The 19,998-nt window shown below is 48.1% G+C and overlaps 1 protein-coding gene across 1 annotated transcript in view; it reads left to right on the forward strand.

Moving 5' to 3' along the window:
- Positions 1-3,264: 3,264 nt before the first annotated feature.
- The window catches only part of ABCC5 (ATP binding cassette subfamily C member 5), a 39,230-nt gene continuing 22,496 nt past the window's right edge, over positions 3,265-19,998 (forward strand). Inside the window, exons 1-8 of the mRNA XM_048506963.1 lie at positions 3,265-3,434; positions 5,648-5,795; positions 7,788-7,936; positions 9,870-10,082; positions 13,629-13,700; positions 14,601-14,725; positions 15,888-15,960; positions 19,012-19,215. Of these exons, the coding sequence (XP_048362920.1) occupies positions 3,294-3,434; positions 5,648-5,795; positions 7,788-7,936; positions 9,870-10,082; positions 13,629-13,700; positions 14,601-14,725; positions 15,888-15,960; positions 19,012-19,215 (1,125 nt within the window). The 5' untranslated portion in view covers positions 3,265-3,293. The remainder of the gene's footprint in view (positions 3,435-5,647; positions 5,796-7,787; positions 7,937-9,869; positions 10,083-13,628; positions 13,701-14,600; positions 14,726-15,887; positions 15,961-19,011; positions 19,216-19,998) is intronic.

Raw genomic sequence — 19,998 nt, forward strand, 5'->3', positions numbered from 1 at the left:
TTTAAACCTGTTAATGATGACGACGATGAATTGCTTTCAGCTAACTGACAGGTTTATGTTAAGTTAGAAAGTGCCGAGGAGCAGGATTCAAGGTGGTCCAAATTGTTCCCTGTGCTTTGCTAAATTTGACTTGCCTCCCGATTCCATCAGGCAGCGCAGTATAGCTGCTGCAATGGATCGCTTGAGGCTTGTGCCTTCAGAAATACAAATTTTTCATTTTGGAAATAGAAAACTCTCACTTATTTCTAACTTAACATAAAGCAATCAGATGTTTCCTCTGACCTGTTGGGGTGTTCATGCGAGGCTGCCTTTCTTCCTGTAGGCCTTCGTGGTGAAGCATCTCCTCGAGTACACGCAGCAGGAGGAACCTAACCTTCGGTACAGCCTGTTACTGGTGCTTGGCCTCCTTTTGTTGGAGATAGTGCGTTCCTGGTCCCTGGCTTTAACGTGGGCTTTAAATTACCGCACCGGGGTCAGACTGCGAGGTGCTATCCTGACGAAGATTGGCACACAGGGTGTCTCTTAACTCACTCCTTGTGTTTGCTACTCCAAATGTAGTACATGGAGTGAGTCTCCTGTGAGTGTTTGGGCTATAACAAGGGTCTGCTACCTGCGGCTCTCCAGCTGTTCATGGACTACAATTCCCATCAGCCCCTGCCAGCACGACCAAATGCCATGCTGGCAGGGGCTGATGGGATTTGTAGTCCGCGAACAGCTGGAGAGCTGCAGGTTGCAGGCCCCTGTGCTATAATCATGCTCATAAGCATGTGCTTCTGTTAATCCGGCGGAACAGACCGAAATATGAAGTGCCAGCATGGTGTAGTGGGTAAGATTCTAATCTGGAGAACCAGGTTGGATTCCCCACTCCTCCACCTGAGGGGCAGAGGCTTATCTGGTGAGCCAGATGTGTTTCCGAACTCCTGCATTCCTGCTGGGTGGCCTTGGGCTAGTTACAGTTCTCTCTGAACTGTCTCAACCCCACCTGCCTGACAAGGTGTCTGTTATTTCTGGGCGTTATGGGACAAGAGGGATTCAACTCCAAGGCGTATAGACTGTCATACAGGGTTAAGAAAGCCCAGCAAAGACTGTACTTTCTGAGACTTTTAAGGAAGCAACAACTAGATGGAAAACTTCAGGTCCCTTTTTACCGCTGTGAAGTAGAGAGTGTCTTAACCTACTGTATCTGTGTATAGTTCCTCCCAGCTGTACAGTGATGGCCAGGAAGGCGCTTCCAAAGGGCGAGGACTACCACTGCAATAAAGGGATTATCGGCTGCCCTCTTCCCTCCTTGGAAGAAATCTATAATTCCCGAAGCCTAAATAAAGCCCAAAATATTCTGAGGGACCCGTCTCATCCAGCACACTCTCTTTTCAAACTGTTACCATCTGGCAGACGATACAGGGCTCTCAGAACTAGGACAAAGAGGCTTAGAGACAGCTTCTACTCTAGAGCTGTGGCTATGCTAAACTCCGCTGCTTCATATTGATGTATTTGGGGCTGTGTAGGGATGGGTGGAGGAAGGGGAAGTGAGGATGATGTATGAGTCTGAAATTGTGTGCATCGAGGAATGCTGCTGTAAATTTCGTTGTGCGTGCACAATGACAATAAAATGCTTATGCTTATGCTTATGCTTATAGGGAGAGGAAGGAAAAGGAATTTGTAATCCACCTTGAATCTCCCTACAGGAGAGAAAGGTGGGGTATAAATCCAAACTCTTCTTCTTCTAGTTTACACTGCTCAGATTTGGTTGGCCCAGGCTTGGATGCCCAACAAGTTATTGTTTGGATGGGAGACCACCAGGAAAGTCCAAGGTTGTTCCGCATAGGAGGCAATCAGAGGTGGGATCCAGCAGGTTCTCACAGGTTCCCGAGAGTAGGTTACTAATTATTTGTGTGTGCCGAGAGGGGGTTACTAATTGGTGATTTTGCCACGTGATTTTTGCCTTCGTTACGCCCCTCCTCTCAGCCGTAGCGCGCAGAACTTGAAGCAGTCTAGCAGGAGGTGCACCAGTGTGCGTGGCAGCCTGCGCCTGTGTGCATTTGTTTCCCGCCCAAGGACCGGCGCAGCGGCTGCATCCTTGCCACAGCCCCACCTAGGAATGCCCCGCCCATGGAATGCCCGGCCACGCCCCCATTGTGCCCCGCCCAGCTCCATTGGTGCTACGCCACAGTTTGAATCCCACCACCGTGGGAACCTGTTACTAAAATTTTTGGATCCCACCACTGGAGGCAATGGCATGCCTCCAAGTGTCTCTTGCCTTGAAAACCTTCAGGGTTGTCATAGTCCACCAGCAACAACAACACCCTCCATTACCTTGTACCCTGTGATAAGGCTGAACATCTTTATGTATTGGTGACAGGGAGCTGCTTGAACTCTCAGTCAGCTTCCAGACAAGAGGTGTGATTTCGTTGCTACCCCTACAAAAAGTGCCTGTGTCACTGTTCTCCATCCACGTTCGTAGCAATCAACCTGTGAATTCCAGGACCAAGTGGCAGCATCAACGGAAGGCCTCTGCCTCTATGCCCTGTTGAGGAACCTCTAGGGCAGTGGTGGCGAACCTTTGGCACTCCAGATGTTGTGGGCTACAATTCCCATCAGCCCCTGCCAATTGGCCAAGCAATTACCCTAGAGCCGTGGTGGCGAACCTTTGGCACTCCAGATGTTGTGCGCTACAATTCCCATCAGCCCCTGCCAATTGGCCATGCTGGCAGGGGCTGATAGGAATTGTAGTCCATAACATCTGGAGTGCCAAAGGTTCGCCACCACGGCTCTAGGGTAATTGCTTGGCCACTGTGTGAGACAGGATGCTGGACTACATGGACCTTCACTGGTCTGGGACAGCAGAGCTCTTCTGATGTTCTTATGAAGACCTCAGTCTCTATTCACTGCTGTTGGACCTCCAGAGGAACTGGGTTGACCACTGTGTGGGACAGGAAGCTGGGCTAGATGGCCCTTCACTGGTCTGATCCATCCTAGCACTTCTGATGTTCTTATGAAGGCCTCAGTGTCTATGCCTTCTGTTGGACCTCCAGGGGACCTGGGTTGGCCACTGTGTCAGACAGGATGCAGGTCTTAGATGGATCACTGGTCTGATCTGGCAGGGCTCTTCTGATGTTTTTTTGAAGGCCTCAGCCTCTATGCTTTGGTGTTCACCACTGTGAAAGATCGGATGCTGAGCTAGGTGGACCACTGGTCTGACCCAGCAGGGCTCTTCCGGTGTTCTTCTCTTTAAATTGCGCACGTGTGTGTGTGTGTTTCAGCTCATAAACGTATGCTCGAACGATGGACAGAGAATGTTTGAGGCTGCAGCTGTTGGCAGTTTGCTGGCAGGTGGTCCTATTGTTGCCATCCTAGGGATGATCTATAATGTTATCATTCTGGGACCAACTGGCTTCTTGGGATCAGCGGTCTTCATCCTCTTCTACCCAGCAATGGTGAGTAGGTGATCTTCAGCATGCAGGCGTGGGTTGCATGAAGGTCTGAACTTGGTTGACATTGAACCTGTTAACTGGCCACTGTATGGGGCTCAGTCTCCTGTTTTTGGTAAAGAATAAAATATTGGATTTGTAATCATTAATCACCAAGCTTTCTCCTAGGCAGTAACTGCAAAAGATTCACAAGACCCCTTGTGGATCAACTCTAGCGCAGGAGAAAATGTTGGTGTCATCCACATAGAGCAGGGGTGGGCAATTATTTTTTCCATGGGGCCGCATAAGAAACAGAAAATATTGTGGAGGGCCGGGCCAAAAGGCAGGGGGGCGAGGCGCTGTTGAAAGCCCCGCAGAAGCCGGCAGCCAAGGCAACTGGCTTCTGTGGGGCTTTCAAAGGCGCCTCGCTCCCCAGCACGGCAGGGGGGCCAGTCAGGGTCATCCAGTGGGCCGGATGTGGCCCGCGGGCCGTATAATGCCCAGTCTGACATAGAGCAATATCAGAACGCTAGTCACCTGATTTCAGTGGATGATGTTATTTTCAGTAAATTCAACCCAGATACCTAAAAAGATACTAAGCAATTATGTGAAGTAGTGTAGTTTTATGGTGCTTATCATTTTTTCTGTGGCTGCTTTTGAGAGTTTCAACAGCTTTTTGAATCTTAATTTGCATATGTCCGGAAAGGGTTTTTAACTGCTGCTCTTACACTGTTTAGCTCAGCTTGCGATCCTGGTCTTATTGCTGCTGTTAGTTTTACTATTCCTACTTTGTTTTGTGAGACTCCCTGAGTACTTTTTAAGCACAAGGGCAGGATATAAATCTGGTGAATAGGTGCTCCTACTGTTAAGAATTGGCTGCTCTTTTCGTCTTTCCTGTTTACTTATTTACTTTGGAACTTTTTTTAAGAAAGGGGAGAAGTCAGAATGTCCGTGTTTCACACGTGGCTCACTGCTTAAGTAGGCGGCTGTTCCCTCCTATGAAGGTTAACCCTTATCATGCTGCATTGATTTTGCAATTCAATCACTCACCAGGAAACCATAGCCATAGCAGAAGGAATGAAAAGGGAGTTGGTCATCTCAGCCTTCATGGGTTCTTCGCAATGCTTTTTATTAGTAGGCAGAGACTCCTATGACATAGTCCTTTCCCCAAAACCACTTCGTCATCATCCTGGGGTTGGGGAATTCCAGCATCATCATAAATGCATTTTCCAGTTATTACTAGATACTTCTTCGTTAGTGGGTATGGTGTTTTATTGGGTAGGCTGCTAACAACAAGGACTTGTCTTTACAGTCTAATATTTGGTATAAAAAATAAAGGGAAAAGAGAAGGGTGTTTTGGGATAAGTGGGAAACTATGCATTTATTCCTGTTACAGGTCCTTGATTTTGGTAGTGGAAAGGGTGTAGTTTGTTAACAGCCCATTATCTTTTTACTTCACTTCAGTAGATTTATATCCCACCCTTTCTCAGCGAAAGCCAAGCTCAAGGTATTTTACAACAATCCATGCTACCAATAGGAGATAAAAGTTGAATACATTTAAACAAAAATATATTATTTATTTATTTATTTATTTCAACTTTTATACCGCCCCATCCCCGAAGGGCTCTGGGCAATGTACAACGGACAGTCACATATAAAGATAAAACGACTAAAACCTTTAAAAACAGCGATAAAAATAAAGACTAATAAATAAGAATGGCGTCCAGCAGCCCCATTTTTCCAAAATCCTCTCTCAAGAGGGAGGAACGGCAAGTCCCAAGATGGCAAGAGGCCCAGATGTAAAGGACCGGGCGGGGGGGGGGGGGGGGCAACGGCTGGTCCCTCCAAAGGCCCAGCAGAACAACTCCGCTTACAGGCCCTGCGGAATTCAGTGAGGTCCCGCAGGGCCCGGACAGCTGGTGGAAGAGCGTTCCACCAGGCTGGGGCCAGAGCCGTAAAGGCCCTGGCCCACGTGGAGGCCAGCCGTATCATTGAGGAGCTAGGGACCACCAGTAAATTGGCCTCCGCTGAACGAAGAGGCCGTACAGGGACATATGGGGTGATGCGGTCTCGATATACCACTATCAATATTAATACCTCGGTCTCGATGTGGTCTCGATATACCACTATCAATATTAATACCTCGTTTAATTGTCCAGACTATTTTTTTCCCCTTAGCGTGCTGAGAAGGAGCCCGGAGCGCCTTTGATTCTGTTCGTTATATTGCGTTTCCCCCCCAGATGTTTGCGTCCCGCTTCACGGCCTATTTCAGAAGAAAATGCGTGTCAGCGACGGACGAGCGTGTCCAGAAAATGAACGAAGTTCTTAACTACATAAAGTTTATCAAAATGTACGCCTGGGTGAAGGCCTTTTCTCAGAATGTTCAGAGTGAGTATCGGTTTCTATTTTCATTGACAATAACTTTTTATCCACCTGCCGGCAAAGTAAATGGGAGCTATTAGAGCATTTTGTGCTCTTTGCCTACCATATTAAACATCAAATAATTTCTCAGACCCCTCCCCCTTCCACACACATTTCTGTGTTTGATTCTGTGATAGAAGAAGCTTCATATACCAATTTGGTGCGCTTGAATTGCTTGGGAAGCTAGTCTTAAAAAATCTCACCCGAGCTATGTAGATTTTTAAATACCTTATTTAGCGTACTTCAGGGGTGTCCAACTCTGGTGCTTCAGATGTCCATGGACTACAATTCCCATCAGCCCCTGTTGGCATGGCCAAATTGGCTGGGCTGACATGGGTTGATGGGAATTGTAGTCCATGGACATCTGAAGCGCCAGAGTTGAGCACCCAGGCATACTTCTAGGGCAGTGGTGGCGAACCTATGGCACGAACCTCAGAGCCCTCTCTGTGGGCACGTGGGCACAGAGTTCGTCATGTGATAATAGTGCAATTATTTCAGGGAGATTATTAGCACTAAACCTAAGACCTACAGTAGTTTTGGGGAAGCAGTGTAGGTAACCCTGTTAAGCACTGTTAAACCCCACTGATTTTCATGGGAAGAACTAAAGCGCGATCCTTTACCTGGGAGTAAGCTCGGTTGCTGGCAATGGGGCTTGCTTCTGAGTAAACCCTCCTAGGGTTGTGATTCACCCGTTCGAAGCGTTGCACAGTTGCTTCAAAGCAAAGCCATCGACTACCACCAAGCTTACTCCCGAGTAACGCGCGCCTTGGAGCCAATCGTTTGTACTATCCTAAAACAGTATTCAGGTTAAATTGCCATGTTGGCACTTTGCGATAAATAAGTGGGTTTTCGGTTGCAATTTGGGCAATCGGACTCAAAAAGGTTCGCCATCACTGTTCTATACTATCTCTCTAAAATGAAGCTACTCAAATAAAATGATTTGAAATTTCCCTGGTGGAAAGAATGATCCAGTCTTCATTTTCTGCTATATATTTGGCTTATGGGTGCAGCTGTAATACTGTGAATGACAAAGTAGGAGTTGAAAACACTGAAATTGTGGACAACTCGGAAGGTTACTATGCCAGACTACACAGGGAGGCCATTGAAATCCCCAGGCACCAAGAAAACTTCAACAAGAAGGAAGAGACTCTGAGAATTAACAGAACTTGACTACCAGTACTTAAAAATACCAGAATCAAAGGCCAAGGGCATGCTAGGTTCATGGACAATGGACTCCATCCAGAGACAGAGTTTGCATTCACTAAGACTGTGGCTGCTGCAGGGAATGCAAATGTGAATCACTCCCTGGACTGAAAAACCCCACCTGCATTACAATGCAGTCAACCACACCTTCGCATAGCGAGTTCCACCCAAACACTTACTGATTGGTTCCCCACCCTGGGACATGGACAATATATACCCCACTAAACTTTCCCTTCTCACTGTACACAGTGTATAGCAGACTTCTCTCTGTGATACTCCTCTGAAGATGCCAGCCATAGATGCAGGCGAAACGTTAGGCACAAGACCTACCAGACCACGGCCACACAGCCTGGAAAACCCACAACAACCAGTTAGGAACAAGATCTACCAGACCACGGCCACACAGCCTGGAAAATCCACAACAACCAGTTAGGAACAAGATCTACCAGACCACGGCCACACAGCCCGGAAAACCCACCACAATCAACAAAGTAGGAGCTTTCAAAAAGTTGTCTAAGTAAATTATACTTGCTGTTGTGGATTTTCCTGTGCCAACACATCTTACCTTGACATGCCTTGGAAGATGCTATGTACAGATGCAGGCAAAACTTTAAAAGCTAAAACTACCAGACCACAGCCGCATAGCTTGGAAAAGCCACAACAGCCAGTTAATTGTATTGCCGAGTGTTTTCGTTGCTGCTTTACATGTCACTTCACGTGTATGTTTGTGTGTGGGGGTCTATTCTGTGTTAACAGAAATCAGAGAGGAGGAACGCAAGATCTTGGAGCGGGCTGGCTACTTCCAGAGCATCACCGTGGGGGTGGCACCCATCGTTGTGGTTATTGCCAGCGTGGTGACCTTCTCTGTCCACATGTTGCTCGGCTATGACCTCACCGCCGCTCAGGTAATTTGTCATCTCTGATGGGCATGTGTATTTCAGATAGGGAAACAGCGCATGGTTTGAGAATCTTCTGCATGTTACTGTGTTGGCTGTGTGGTGTTGGTGGATGGGGGGGCGGGGCAGGAACACGGGGATCATCCTCCAGCATAAGGGTTTATAGGCTGCCCCCTATTCCTTGTTATTTCTTTAAAAAAAATTAACATGTTTATTAACATGGAGCAGCAGTGGCGTAGGAGGTTAAGAGCTCGTGTATCTAATCTGGAGGAACCGGGTTTGATTCCCAGCTCTGCCACCTGAGCTATGGAGGCTTATCTGGGGAATGCAGATTAGCCTGTACACTCCCACACACGCCAGCTGGGTGACCTTGGGCTAGTCACAGCTTCTCGGAGCTCTCTCAGCCCCACCTACCTCACAGGGTGTTTGTTGTGAGGGTGGAAGGGCAAGGAGATTGTAAGCAAGCCCCTTTGAGTCTCCTGCAGGAGAGAAAGGGGGAATATAAATCCAAACTCCTCCTCCTCCTCCTCTTCTCCTCCTCTTCCCCTTCTTCTTCCTCCTCCTCTTCCTCCTCTTCTTCTTCTTCTTTCCCTATGGTTCAAGGCGGCTTCCAATGATAGTTTATTTTTATTTTTTAAATCAGTTAATAGCCCCCTCACGTCTCTGTCTCCTTGGCACAAATTCCAGTGTTGGAAGTTCATGGAATGGAAACCAGATGGGCACGGAAAGGGCCGTGCCTGCTGGCTAGCAGCAGAACGAACCCAGTGTGGTTTATATGTCCTGCATTGGGATGGAAGAAGAGATGCTTCTGCTCTCCTTTCTTTGACGGGTTTTGGGGGTGGGTCTCCATTCACCAGCTGAATTCAGGCCGGTTGTAAAACTTTCGTTCGTGTGAAAAGCTTCTGCTTCATTTGAAAAGGACCCTAAAAGAGAGTGTATCTTGGAAGTGAAAGGTGCCGGAGGTGTATGAGGGGAAAATGGAGCTCGGAGACAAACCTTCTCTGGGCATGCTCCCTCCCTCCCTCGCCTCAGCCCAGCTTCTGCCCTCCTCAGAGCCTGGGGAAGGCAGAAGCCACTGCCAGCCTCCGGAGAGGTGCTTTTATAAGCACGGAGGCTGGGGGCAGGGCTTGGGGCAGCCCAATGATGACATGGGCAGGGCTGAGGGAACCCAAACACGATGAGGCAGCGGGACTCCCTGCTGCCTCCTTCGCAAAGGTCATGTGGGGGGCCAATTTTGCACCTTGTCCCCAGGCTGATACGCCACTGGAAGGGGCCATCAAGTTGCAGCTAACCTATGACAGCCCTCTAGGGTTTCCAAGGCAAGAGATATTCAGTAGTAGTTTGCTACTGAAAATAAAAAATAAAAAATAATTTTATAGATTGAAGCCTATAAATTTATGCATGGGATAGAAAATATTGACAGAGAGACATTTTTCTCTCTTTCTCACCATACTAGAACCAGGGGGCATTCATTGAAAATGCTGGGGGGAAGAATTAGGACTAATAAAAGGAAACACTTCTTCACGCAACGTGTGATTAGTGTTTGGAATATGCTGCCACAGGAGGGGGTGATGGCCACTCACCTGGATAGCTTTAAAAGGGGCTTGGACAGATTTATGGAGGAGAAGTCGATTTATGGCTACCAATCTTGATCCTCTTTGATTTGAGATTGCAAATGCCTTAGCAGACCAGGCGATCGGGAGCAACAGCCGCAGAAAGCCATTGCTTTCACCTCCTGCAGGTGAGCTCCCAAAGGCACCTGGTGGGCCACTGCGAGTAGCAGAGAGCTGGACTAGATGGACTCTGGTCTGATCCAGCTGGCTTGTTCTTACGTTCTAATGCTATTGCCTGCCTCTGCGCCGCAACCTTGGACTTCCTTGGCAGTGTCCCATTCATCAGTAGATACTGCAACTAAAAGTACTCTTCCCAACTGTGTTTTCAGGCATTTACAGTCGTCACAGTGTTCAATTCAATGACCTTTGCTCTGAAAGTCACGCCTATTTCAGTGAAGTCCTTGTCTGAAGCATCTGTTGCTGTTGACCGTTTTAAGGTGAGTGATTGTTTTTTTTTTGTTTTTTGTTTGCTATATTGTGTTAGTGGATTTGAGGCCTTTAACAATAAACATAGTTTGTGGGAGGAAATTCACGTGGTTTTATGATGAAACCTTCTTCTTGTCATGTTTGTAGCTCTTTGTAGCGTAGGAGGTTAAGAGCTCGTGTATCTAATCTGGAGGAACCGGGTTTGATTCCCCTCTCTGCCGCCTGAGCTGTGGAGGCTTATCTGGGGACTTCAGATTAGCCTGTACACTCCCACACACGCCAGCTGGGTGACCTTGGGCTAGTCACAGCTTCTCGGAGCTCTCTCAGCCCCACCCACCTCACAGGGTGTTTGTTGTGAGGGGGGAAGGGCAAGGAGATTGTCAGCCCCTTTGAGTCTCCTGCAGGAGAGAAAGGGGGATATAAATCCAAACTCTTCTTCTTCTTCTTTGTGGGAGGAAATTCTTGTTGTTTTACAATGAAACCTTCTTCTTGTCATGTTTGTAGCTCCTTGTATACCGGGAGTGCAGTCTAGGCTAGCAAGTTTTGAACCTTAGATTTGAGCCCTGTAGCACCTTAGAGATGAACAAAATGAATAGGGATAAGCTATCAAGAGTCCAACTCCCTTCATCAGGACAATTAGGAATGGAAATCTCTGAGTCTTTTCTGGTCTCCGAGGTCTTGCTAGACTTGAAAATAGCTCTTGTATTGCAAAGCAGTATGGTTGACCTCTGAAACTGGATTCGAGACTCGCAAATCTTGGCCTTCTGGCTGTGATGTACAGACTTGCTCTTTACGTACTGAGCAAGTTCAGTTCCTTTCATTCATTAAAATTAAATTCAGTTGAAAGGACACATGAGATACGTGACACATGAGTCTTTTAGGTGTGAGTTTTCAAAACTGAAATAAATGCAGTGCATGCAAGTTCCATTCTCACTAGGTTGTGGACAGAAGGATCCACGCAATCTCCTAGCTCAGTGATGGCGAACCTATGGCACGGGTGCCAGAGGTGGCACTCAGAGCCCTCTCTGTGGGTATGCACAAACAGAGCCCCCCCCCCCCCCCACACACACACACATCTAGGCTGGCCTGGGCTGCTGGCCTTGATTATTAGCATTAAATCAAAACCTAGTTTGGGGGAAGCAGTGTAGGTAACCCTGTTAAGCACTGTTAAACCCCACTGATTTTCATGCGAAGAACTAAAGTGTGATCCTTTACCCGGGAGTAAGCTCTGTTGCTGGCAATGGGGCTTCCTTCTGTGTAAACCCTCCTAGGGTCATGATCTACCCGTTGGAAGAGTTGTACAGTTGCTTCAAAGCCAAGCCACCGACTACCACCAAGCTTACTCCTGAGTAACGCATGCCTCGGAGCCAACCTGTTTTTCTAAACTAAAACCTAATATTCGGGTTAAATTGCCGTGTCGGCACTTTGTGATAAATAAGTGGGTTTTGGGTTGCAGTTTGGGCACTCAATCTCGAAAAGGTTCACCATCACTGTCCTAGCTTACAGTAATGGACTTCTTTAAAGTTGTGATTTCCAAGCTTCAAATCTTTAGGCAGTTTTTTCCATATCAACTTCGTTCCGCTGTAGAACTCACACCAGTACAAGGGTTCTTGGGACATCTTTCCAACATTTGAAGTGTATACTCCATTGAGTTGGATCTAAACTGATTTTTTCCAGCAGCAGAATTGGGTTGGAAACAGAAATCAGGTTTTCTAAATGAAGCCATGTCCCTCCGGTTGCGAGACCGGAGCCAGGCTGTTAACGATAGCATGTTTTGGAGATTAACTCATAAGAACATAAGAACAAGCCAGCTGGATCAGACCAGAGTCCATCTAGTCCAGCTCTCTGCTACTCGCAGTGGCCCACCAGGTGCCTTTGGGAGCTCACGTGCAGGATGGGAAAGCAAGGGCCTTCTGCGGCTGTTGCTCCCGAGCACCTGGACTGTTTAGGCATTTGCCATCTCAGATCAAAGTCGATTTATGGCTACCAATCTTGATCCTGTTTGATCTGAGATGGCAAATGATCTTTGATCTGAGATGGCAAACAGTCCAGGTGCTTGGGAGCAACAGCCACAGAAGGCCATTGCTTTCACATCCTGCACAAATCAAAGAGGATCAAGATTGGTAGCCATAAATCGACTTCTCCAAGCCCCTTTTAAAGCTATCCAGGTTAGTGGATTAGTTAGGTTAACTCATAAGGTTGCCATAAATTGGGAGCAACTTGATAGCACTTCACACACACACTCTCTTCCAGGTGTTAGGAGTGAAAGCCTATGGGAAATGGCAGCGTTGTTTGAAATCCTGGTTAACTAACTGGCTTGACTGTTTTGACTTTTCATTTGTCTCCATGCTGATTTTTCTGTCTGAATTGTTTGACGAGCATTGTTGAATCTTCCAAGAGTGTCTTGGAGTGAATGGATGTGGTGGAAAACATGATAAAGAGGCTTGGTTTTCTTAAAAGTCCCCAGGGGCTCCAAACTGCCAAACCCTCGCACGACCGAATATTCTGCTTTTCTTCCCTCTAAATCAGTGGTTCCCAAACTTATTTGGCCTACCGCCCCCTTTCCAGAAAAAAATATTACTTAGCGCCCCCTGGAAATTAATTTTTTTTAAATTTTTTTAATAGCAATTAAACAGAAAGATATAGGTATTAATGTTTCTACCTGTGGCCATCACCGCCCCCCCTGGATCGCTGCAGCACCCACCAGGGGGCGGGGGCACCCACTTTGGGAATCACTGCTCTAAATGTTCGTCGAGAAAAATTTCTGCCCCTTCTCGGCCGCTGCGGTGTTCTTAATGAGCCAGCCTCATCTTGCAAACCCGGAAATCCAAGACACGCGAGGGCAAGCTGTCCAGAGCACAGGTGTCAAACTGGCGCCCCTCCAGATGTTGTGGACTACAGTTCCCATCATCCCCTGCCAGCATGATGCTGGCAGGCCCCCCCCCCCACCCCCCCCCCCCCCCACCCCCCCCCCCCCCCACCCCCCCCCCCCCCCACCCCCCCCCCCCCCCACCCCCCCCCCCCCCCACCCCCCCCCCCCCCCACCCCCCCCCCCCCCCACCCCCCCCCCCCCCCACCCCCCCCCCCCCCCACCCCCCCCCCCCCCCACCCCCCCCCCCCCCCACCCCCCCCCCCCCCCACCCCCCCCCCCCCCCACCCCCCCCCCCCCCCACCCCCCCCCCCCCCCACCCCCCCCCCCCCCCACCCCCCCCCCCCCCCACCCCCCCCCCCCCCCACCCCCCCCCCCCCCCACCCCCCCCCAACACCCCACCCCCCCCCGAACCACCCCACCCCACTCCCCCCCCACCCACCCCCCCCCCCACCCCCCCCCCCCCCCCACCCACCGTGGTGGCGAACCTTTGGCACTCCAGATGTCATGGACTACAATTCCCATCAGTCCCTGGCCATGCTGGCAAGGGCTGATGGGAATTGTAGTCCATAACATCTGGAGTGCCAAAGGTTCGCCACCACCAGCTTAGGCAGTTGGCTTTTGACCCAGGCAGTGTGAACTCCTTCACTTGCCGATGACACATGACATTGTCTAACGCCGCTCGTTCTGTTTTGTGTACTTGTTAAATGATTAAACGCTGAACTGTAGCTACACTGGGATCTAGGAGGAAGGACTGATTTGTGTAACTAATTCATGGTGTGCTCCAATCCAGGGGAAGCTTGTCGGGATTTGTGGCAGCGTGGGCTGTGGCAAGACCTCACTGATTTCAGCCATTTTGGGACAGGTGAGAGAGACTCGGTTGGCTTCTCCTGTTGCCGCACAGTTCTGTTTTTGCTTAGTTTGCAAGGGAAGTAGGGAATTTCTGCCCTTGTCATCACTGGAGCACCTTCCCTATGAGGAGAGGCTGCAGCGTTTGGGACTCTTTCGTTTGGAGAGGAGACGTCTGAGGGGGGATATGATTGAAGTCTATAAAATTATGCATGGGGTAGAAAATGTTGACAGAGAGAAATTTCTCTCTCTTTCTCACAATACTAGAACCAGGGGGCATCCATTGAAAATGCTGGGGGGAAGAATTAGGACTCATAAAAGGAAACACTTCTTCACACAACGTGTGATTGGTGTTTGGAATATGCTGCCACAGGAGGTGGTGATGGCCACTAACCTGGATAGCTTTAAAAGGGGCTTGGACAGATTTATGGAAGAGAAGTCGATTTATGGCTACCAATTTTGATCCTCTTTGATCTGAGATTGCAAATGCCTGAGCACACCAGGTGCTCTGGAGCAGCAGCCACAGAAGGCCATTGCTTTCACATCCTGCCTGTGCGCTCCCAAAGGCACCTGGTGGGCCACTGCGAGTAGCAGAGAGCTGGACTAGATGGACTCTGGTCTGATCCAGCTGGCTTGTTCTTATGTTCTTATGTTGCCCGCTTCTACATTTTGTTCCACGTGCGTTTAGTCCATGTGATAACTGAATTGTCTGATTTGATGCCCTGACCACAAGAGGCAGTCAAGCGAGACACACTGGAGAAGCTAAAAGGCCTTAAGGGTTGGGCAGGCAGATCTCAAAAGTGTGTGATTAATCTTGCAGCAGTGGGGAGGGGACGGGATGTAAATTCAGGAGTAAGACTTTTGCTTCTTGCATGTGGCGTGGCCTCACTCCTCGACTTTCCGCTCTGCGTTCCAGATGACTCTGCTGGAAGGCAGCATTTCTGTGGATGGAACATTTGCCTACGTGGCCCAGCAGGCCTGGATTCTGAACGCGACCCTTAGAGACAACATCCTCTTTGGGAAGGAGTTTGACGAAGAAAGGTCTGTAAGCCAGAGTGAACAATTAGCTTTTGTTAATACTCAGCATATTCAAAGTGAGGAGGGGGTGTAGTGGTTAAGATCAGGTAGATTCTAATCTGGAGGACCGGGTTTGATTCCCCACTCCTCCACCTGAGCAACAGAGACTTATCTGGTGAACCAGATATGTGTCCACAATCCTACATTCCTGCTGGGTGACCTTGGGTTAGTCACAGTTCTTCGGAACACACTCTGCCTCACATAGGGAGAGGAAGGAAAGGAGCTTGTAAGCCATCTTGAGTCCTTACAGGAGAGAAAGGTGGGGTATGAATCCAAACTCCTTCTCCTCCTCCTTCTCCTCCTCCTCCTTCTCCTCTTCCTCCTCCTTCTCCTCCTCCTGCTCCTGCTCCTCCTCCTGCTCCTGCTCCTCCTCCTGCTCCTGCTCCTCCTCCTGCTCCTGCTCCTGCTCCTGCTCCTGCTCCTGCTCCTCCTTCTCCTTCTCCTCCTCCTCCTCCTTCTCCTCCTCCTCCTCCTCCTCCTCCTCCTCCTCCTTCTCCTTCTCCTTCTCCTTCTCCTTCTCCTTCTCCTTCTTCTTCTTCTTCTTCTTCTTCTTCTTCTTCTTCTTCTTCTTCTTCTTCTTCTTCTTCTTCTTCTTCTTCTTCTTCTATTTACTTAAAATATTTCTACACCACCTTTCTACCCAAATTGGGAGCCCTGAGGGTGGTGAACATTACAACAGCATTTAAAATGGGCTATGTAGCCTACACATATATAAAATAACTTGACCTGAACAGCCCCAGCTAGCCCAATCTCATCAGATCTTGGAAGCCTAGCAGGGTTGGCCACAGTTACCCTGTTTCCCCGAATATAAGACATCCCCTGAAAATAAGACATAGTAGAGGTTTTGCTGAAGTGCGAAAAATAAGGCATCCCCCGAAAGTAAGACGTAGCAAAGTTTTTGTTTGGAAGCATGCCCGACGAACAGAACACAGAAAAATAAGACATCCCCTGAAAATAAGACCTAGCGCATCTTTGGGAGCAAAAATTAATATAAGACACTGTGTTATATTCAGGGAAACACGGTAGTACTTGCATGGGAGACCACCAAAGAAGTCCAAGGTTGCTCGGAAGAGGCAGACAATTGTTGTTTTCTAAATATATACACATTACATGTATGTATTTCTAGGTACAACACTGTGCTGAGTGACTGCTGCCTCAGACCTGACCTGGCTATCCTGCCAAATGGAGACCTGACAGAGGTAAGAATCCAGTTGCATACAGCCAAAGGTTATGAAAAACCTACAACCATTAAAAAAAATAACCCCAAGGTTACAATGCTATGAAATTGCAGTGGGAATATCCAAATACAATATGTAAAAATACACCGTACAAAAATCCAGTCACAGCGTAACAGTATCCAACAGTACAAAAAAGGGCATTATTTAGCACTTAAAGCTGTGTACAGTATCGCATTATACTGCAAATGGGCAGTTTTGAAGTCTTTCATAGCAAATGAAGAATATAATTTCTTCGAAGGTCTGATAAGCAATGGGAGTGTCTGCAGAGAACCAGCGGCCCAGATTTTTGTGCTAGTCTAGTCTAAAAACTTCCTCAGCCTACTCTGAAGCTTTTAACTGATTAAGAGACTCCTTTACTCCTTATTTCTTTTGCACAGTGATTTTCTGGCTACTGCCTGGAGTAAATTCTCTGTGAATGAATCCAGTTGTTGTAGGAATCCGGTTAGGCCAGGTTTGAAAGGCATCCTGTTAAGCAGAGTTTCTGCTTGAAATGTTGAAAAGTTACTATTAGAGTTATGCCTGACCTTACTCCCTAAGACCGTGGTGGCGAACCTTTGGCACTCCAGATGTTATGAACTACAATTCCCATCAGCCCCTGCCACCATGGCCAATTGGCCATGCTGGCAGGGGCTGATGGGAATTGTAGTCCATAACATCTGGAGTGCCAAAGGTTCGCCACCACTGCCCTAACATTTTGGGGTTAGCTCTGCTCTTGTGGTGTAGTGGTGAAGAGTAGGTGGTTTGTAATCTGGAGGACTGGGTTTGATTCCCCACTCCTCACCTGAGTGGCAGAGGCTTATCTGGTGAACCAAATGTGTTTCCGCACTCCTACCTTCCTGCTGGGTGCCCTTGGGCTTGTCACAGTTATTTCAGAACTCCCTCAGCCCCACCTACCTCACAAGGTGTCTGTTGTGGGGAGAGGAAGGGAAAGAAGCTTGTAGGCCCCCTTGAGTCTCCTTGCAGGGGAGAAAGGTGGCGCGTAAATCCATACTGCTGCTCCTCCTTCCTCCCTCCTCCTCCTCGTTTGGAGGTGGTAACCACCATCCAGTGTAAGAATGATTCCAAAGGTGCCTTCAGGCTGAGAAGCTTTGGAGACCCCTGTGTTAGACAATAATAGCTTGGTTTCACTGCCCATTCTCCAGGGAGCTTGGGTCCGTGCCCGCAGTTCCTTTACTTTTCCTGCCATCACAAGGTGGGCCCAGGCTGAGAATTTGGTTCCAAATCACCCAGCAAATTTCGTAGAGTAGGGATTTGGATCCAGATGTGAGTTTGAATCTTGAATCGCTTCTTCTTTCACTGGCTGTGAAATGATTATCTGGCCTGTTAGTGGTTGATTCAGACAATAGGTCATTCCCTGGTCGAGTAAAAATTTGATTAGAATCTAAACGTTTTTCCTAAGAAAAATGGCTAAGAGCTTCTTCCTCTCCACAAATCTGCCCCAAAGACAGCATTTTGGAAAGGAAGAGAGCCTGACACCATCTTGCAAGCTACTAGCGACTGCCTGTTCCTCCCTTGACCTTTTGTTTTATCTAGTATATTTTAGCCACTTTTAGTTCGTTTTGATTCATGGTTGTACTTTGGAAGAGAGAGACTTCATTCAGGAGGACTTCTGTCCTGAAGACTATTTGGCTACTTCTGAGGTGCTATTTTTTCAAATAATCTGACCATTATCATGAGATCCAAAAAATGCTGAATTTCTACAAGGGGCAGAGAGTTGTGGAAGAAAACATAGTCTGTAGCTCCAGTGTGGTGTACTAGTTAAGAATGGTGGACTCTACTCTGGACAACCGTGTTTGATTCCCCACTCCTCCACATGAGTGACGGACTCTTATCTGGTGAACTGGATTTGTTTCCCGACGGACTCTTATCTGGTGAACTGGATTTGTTTCCCGACGGACTCTTATCTGGTGAACTGGATTTGTTTCCCGACGGACTCTTATCTAGTGAACTGGATTTGTTTCCCGACGGACTCTTATCTGGTGAACTGGATTTGTTTCCCGACGGACTCTTATCTGGTGAACTGGATTTGTTTCCTGATGGACTCTTATCTGATGAATTGGATTTGTTTCCCTGCTCCTACACATGAAGCCTGCTGGGTGACCTTGGCCCAGTCGCGGTTCTCTCAAAAAAACTTTCAGCCCCACTTGCCTCACAAGGTGTTTATTGTGGGGAGAAGAAGGGAAGGAATTTGTAAGCTGTTTTGAGACTCCTTATAGGAGAGTGGAGTATAAATCCAAACTCCTTTCTCTTCCGTATCGAGTAGTTCTATGCAGAAGAAGAAGAAGAGTTTGGATTTATATCCCCCCTTTCTGACTCAAAGGGGCTGACAATCTCCTTGCCCCTCCCCCCTCACAACAAACACCCTGTGGGGCTGAGAGAGCTCCGAGAAGCTGTGACTAGCCCAAGGTCACCCAGCTGGCATGTGTGGGAGTGCACAGGCTAATCTGAATTCCCCAGATAAGCCTCCACAGCTCAGGCAGCAGAGCTGGGAATCAAACCCAGTTCCTCCAGATTAGATACACGAGCTCTTAACCTCCTACGCCACTGCTGCTCCTGCAACGCAAACCCAAATCTCACTGGTTAAGCCTGTTTCATTGGATCGTTGTACAACTAGTGTGCTGTGCCCTTCAGAGAAAGGACAGGACGTGACAATAAAAACCAGGTCCTTCATCTTGCAACAACTATAATCCCAAAAGCAACATGTTGTCGAAGGCTTTCACAGCCAGAATCAACTGGCTGTTGTGGGTTTTTCAGACTGCATTGCCGTAGTCTGGTTGGTTTTGCTCCTAATGTTTTGCTAGGACTGGGGTCTTCAAACTATGAACTACAATTCCCATCAGTCCTGCCACTTGGCCATGCTGGCAGGGGCTGATGGGAATTGTAGTCCATGAACATCTGGAGGGCCATAGTTTGAAGATCCCTGTGCTAGGAGCAAAAACTACCAGCTCACAGCCACAGAGCCCGGAAAACAGTCAATCGGAAACGACACTTCAAAAAGTATGTTGCTCTTAGATCGGTGAACGTGGCGCAAACCTGAGCGGGGGACAGCGCCAGAGGATTAGCCTTGCCCGAGCCCTGTACAGCGAGAACAGCATTTATATCCTCGATGACCCTCTCAGTGCCTTGGATGCCCACGTTGGGAACCACATCTTCAACAGCGCAATACGGAAGCACCTGAAGTCGAAAACGGTCTTGTTCATCACCCATCAGTTACAGGTACCCGCACAGATGGTTTCAGGGGGTAGCCATGTTGGTCCGCAATACAACAACTCAATTTGTGTCCTTTTGAGCACTTTAGAGCCCATCAACATTTTGACTCTTGAATGTCATTCCCTATTCGTTCAGTTCCTCTGAATCTAATTTTAATCTTCATTGGCGGTATTGTTGTTGTTATTTAATTTTGTTTAATATCACAGCTGCCAGTTCTGTAGCTGGTTGTTATCGGCCTTTCATTACAATTGGAGCCCCACTCAGAGGCCTAGGTAGTCGTATCGGCGTCGTGTTTGTGTGGGTCCCAGCAGGGCTGCCTTCTGAATCTGTCAGATGTTGATTTTGTTGATTTGAGAATGTTGCAAGTGCCACCCTAGTGTTTTCGAAATGGTTCCCACACTGCCAATTACCTCTGGAACGACCTCAGCTGGTTTGTGCCATAGTCGCTGTAACTCGATTTTCAAATCGTGGCGTTTAGTGACCTTCTCGTGTTCTTTTTCATCAGCCCTGCTGTCACCAGGTATTGTTATGTCGATGATGGTCGCTTTCTTGTCCTCGATCATTGATGTCTGGTGTTACGTGCTAACAGTTTGCCCATTTGGATTCAAAAGTCCCACAAGATCTTGTCCTTCTCATTTTCCATGACTTTCTCTGGACAATGTTCCCACCACTTTTTAGCTGTCCTAATGTTGTAATTCTTGCATAAATTCCAGTGGATCATCTTGGCCACTGAGTTGTGCCTCTGTTTGTACTCAGTCTGGGCGATCTTTTTGCAGCAGCTGAGGACAT

The sequence above is a fragment of the Sphaerodactylus townsendi genome, linkage group LG08, assembly GCF_021028975.2.
Source record: "Sphaerodactylus townsendi isolate TG3544 linkage group LG08, MPM_Stown_v2.3, whole genome shotgun sequence".
Taxonomy (NCBI): Eukaryota; Metazoa; Chordata; class Lepidosauria; order Squamata; family Sphaerodactylidae; genus Sphaerodactylus; species Sphaerodactylus townsendi.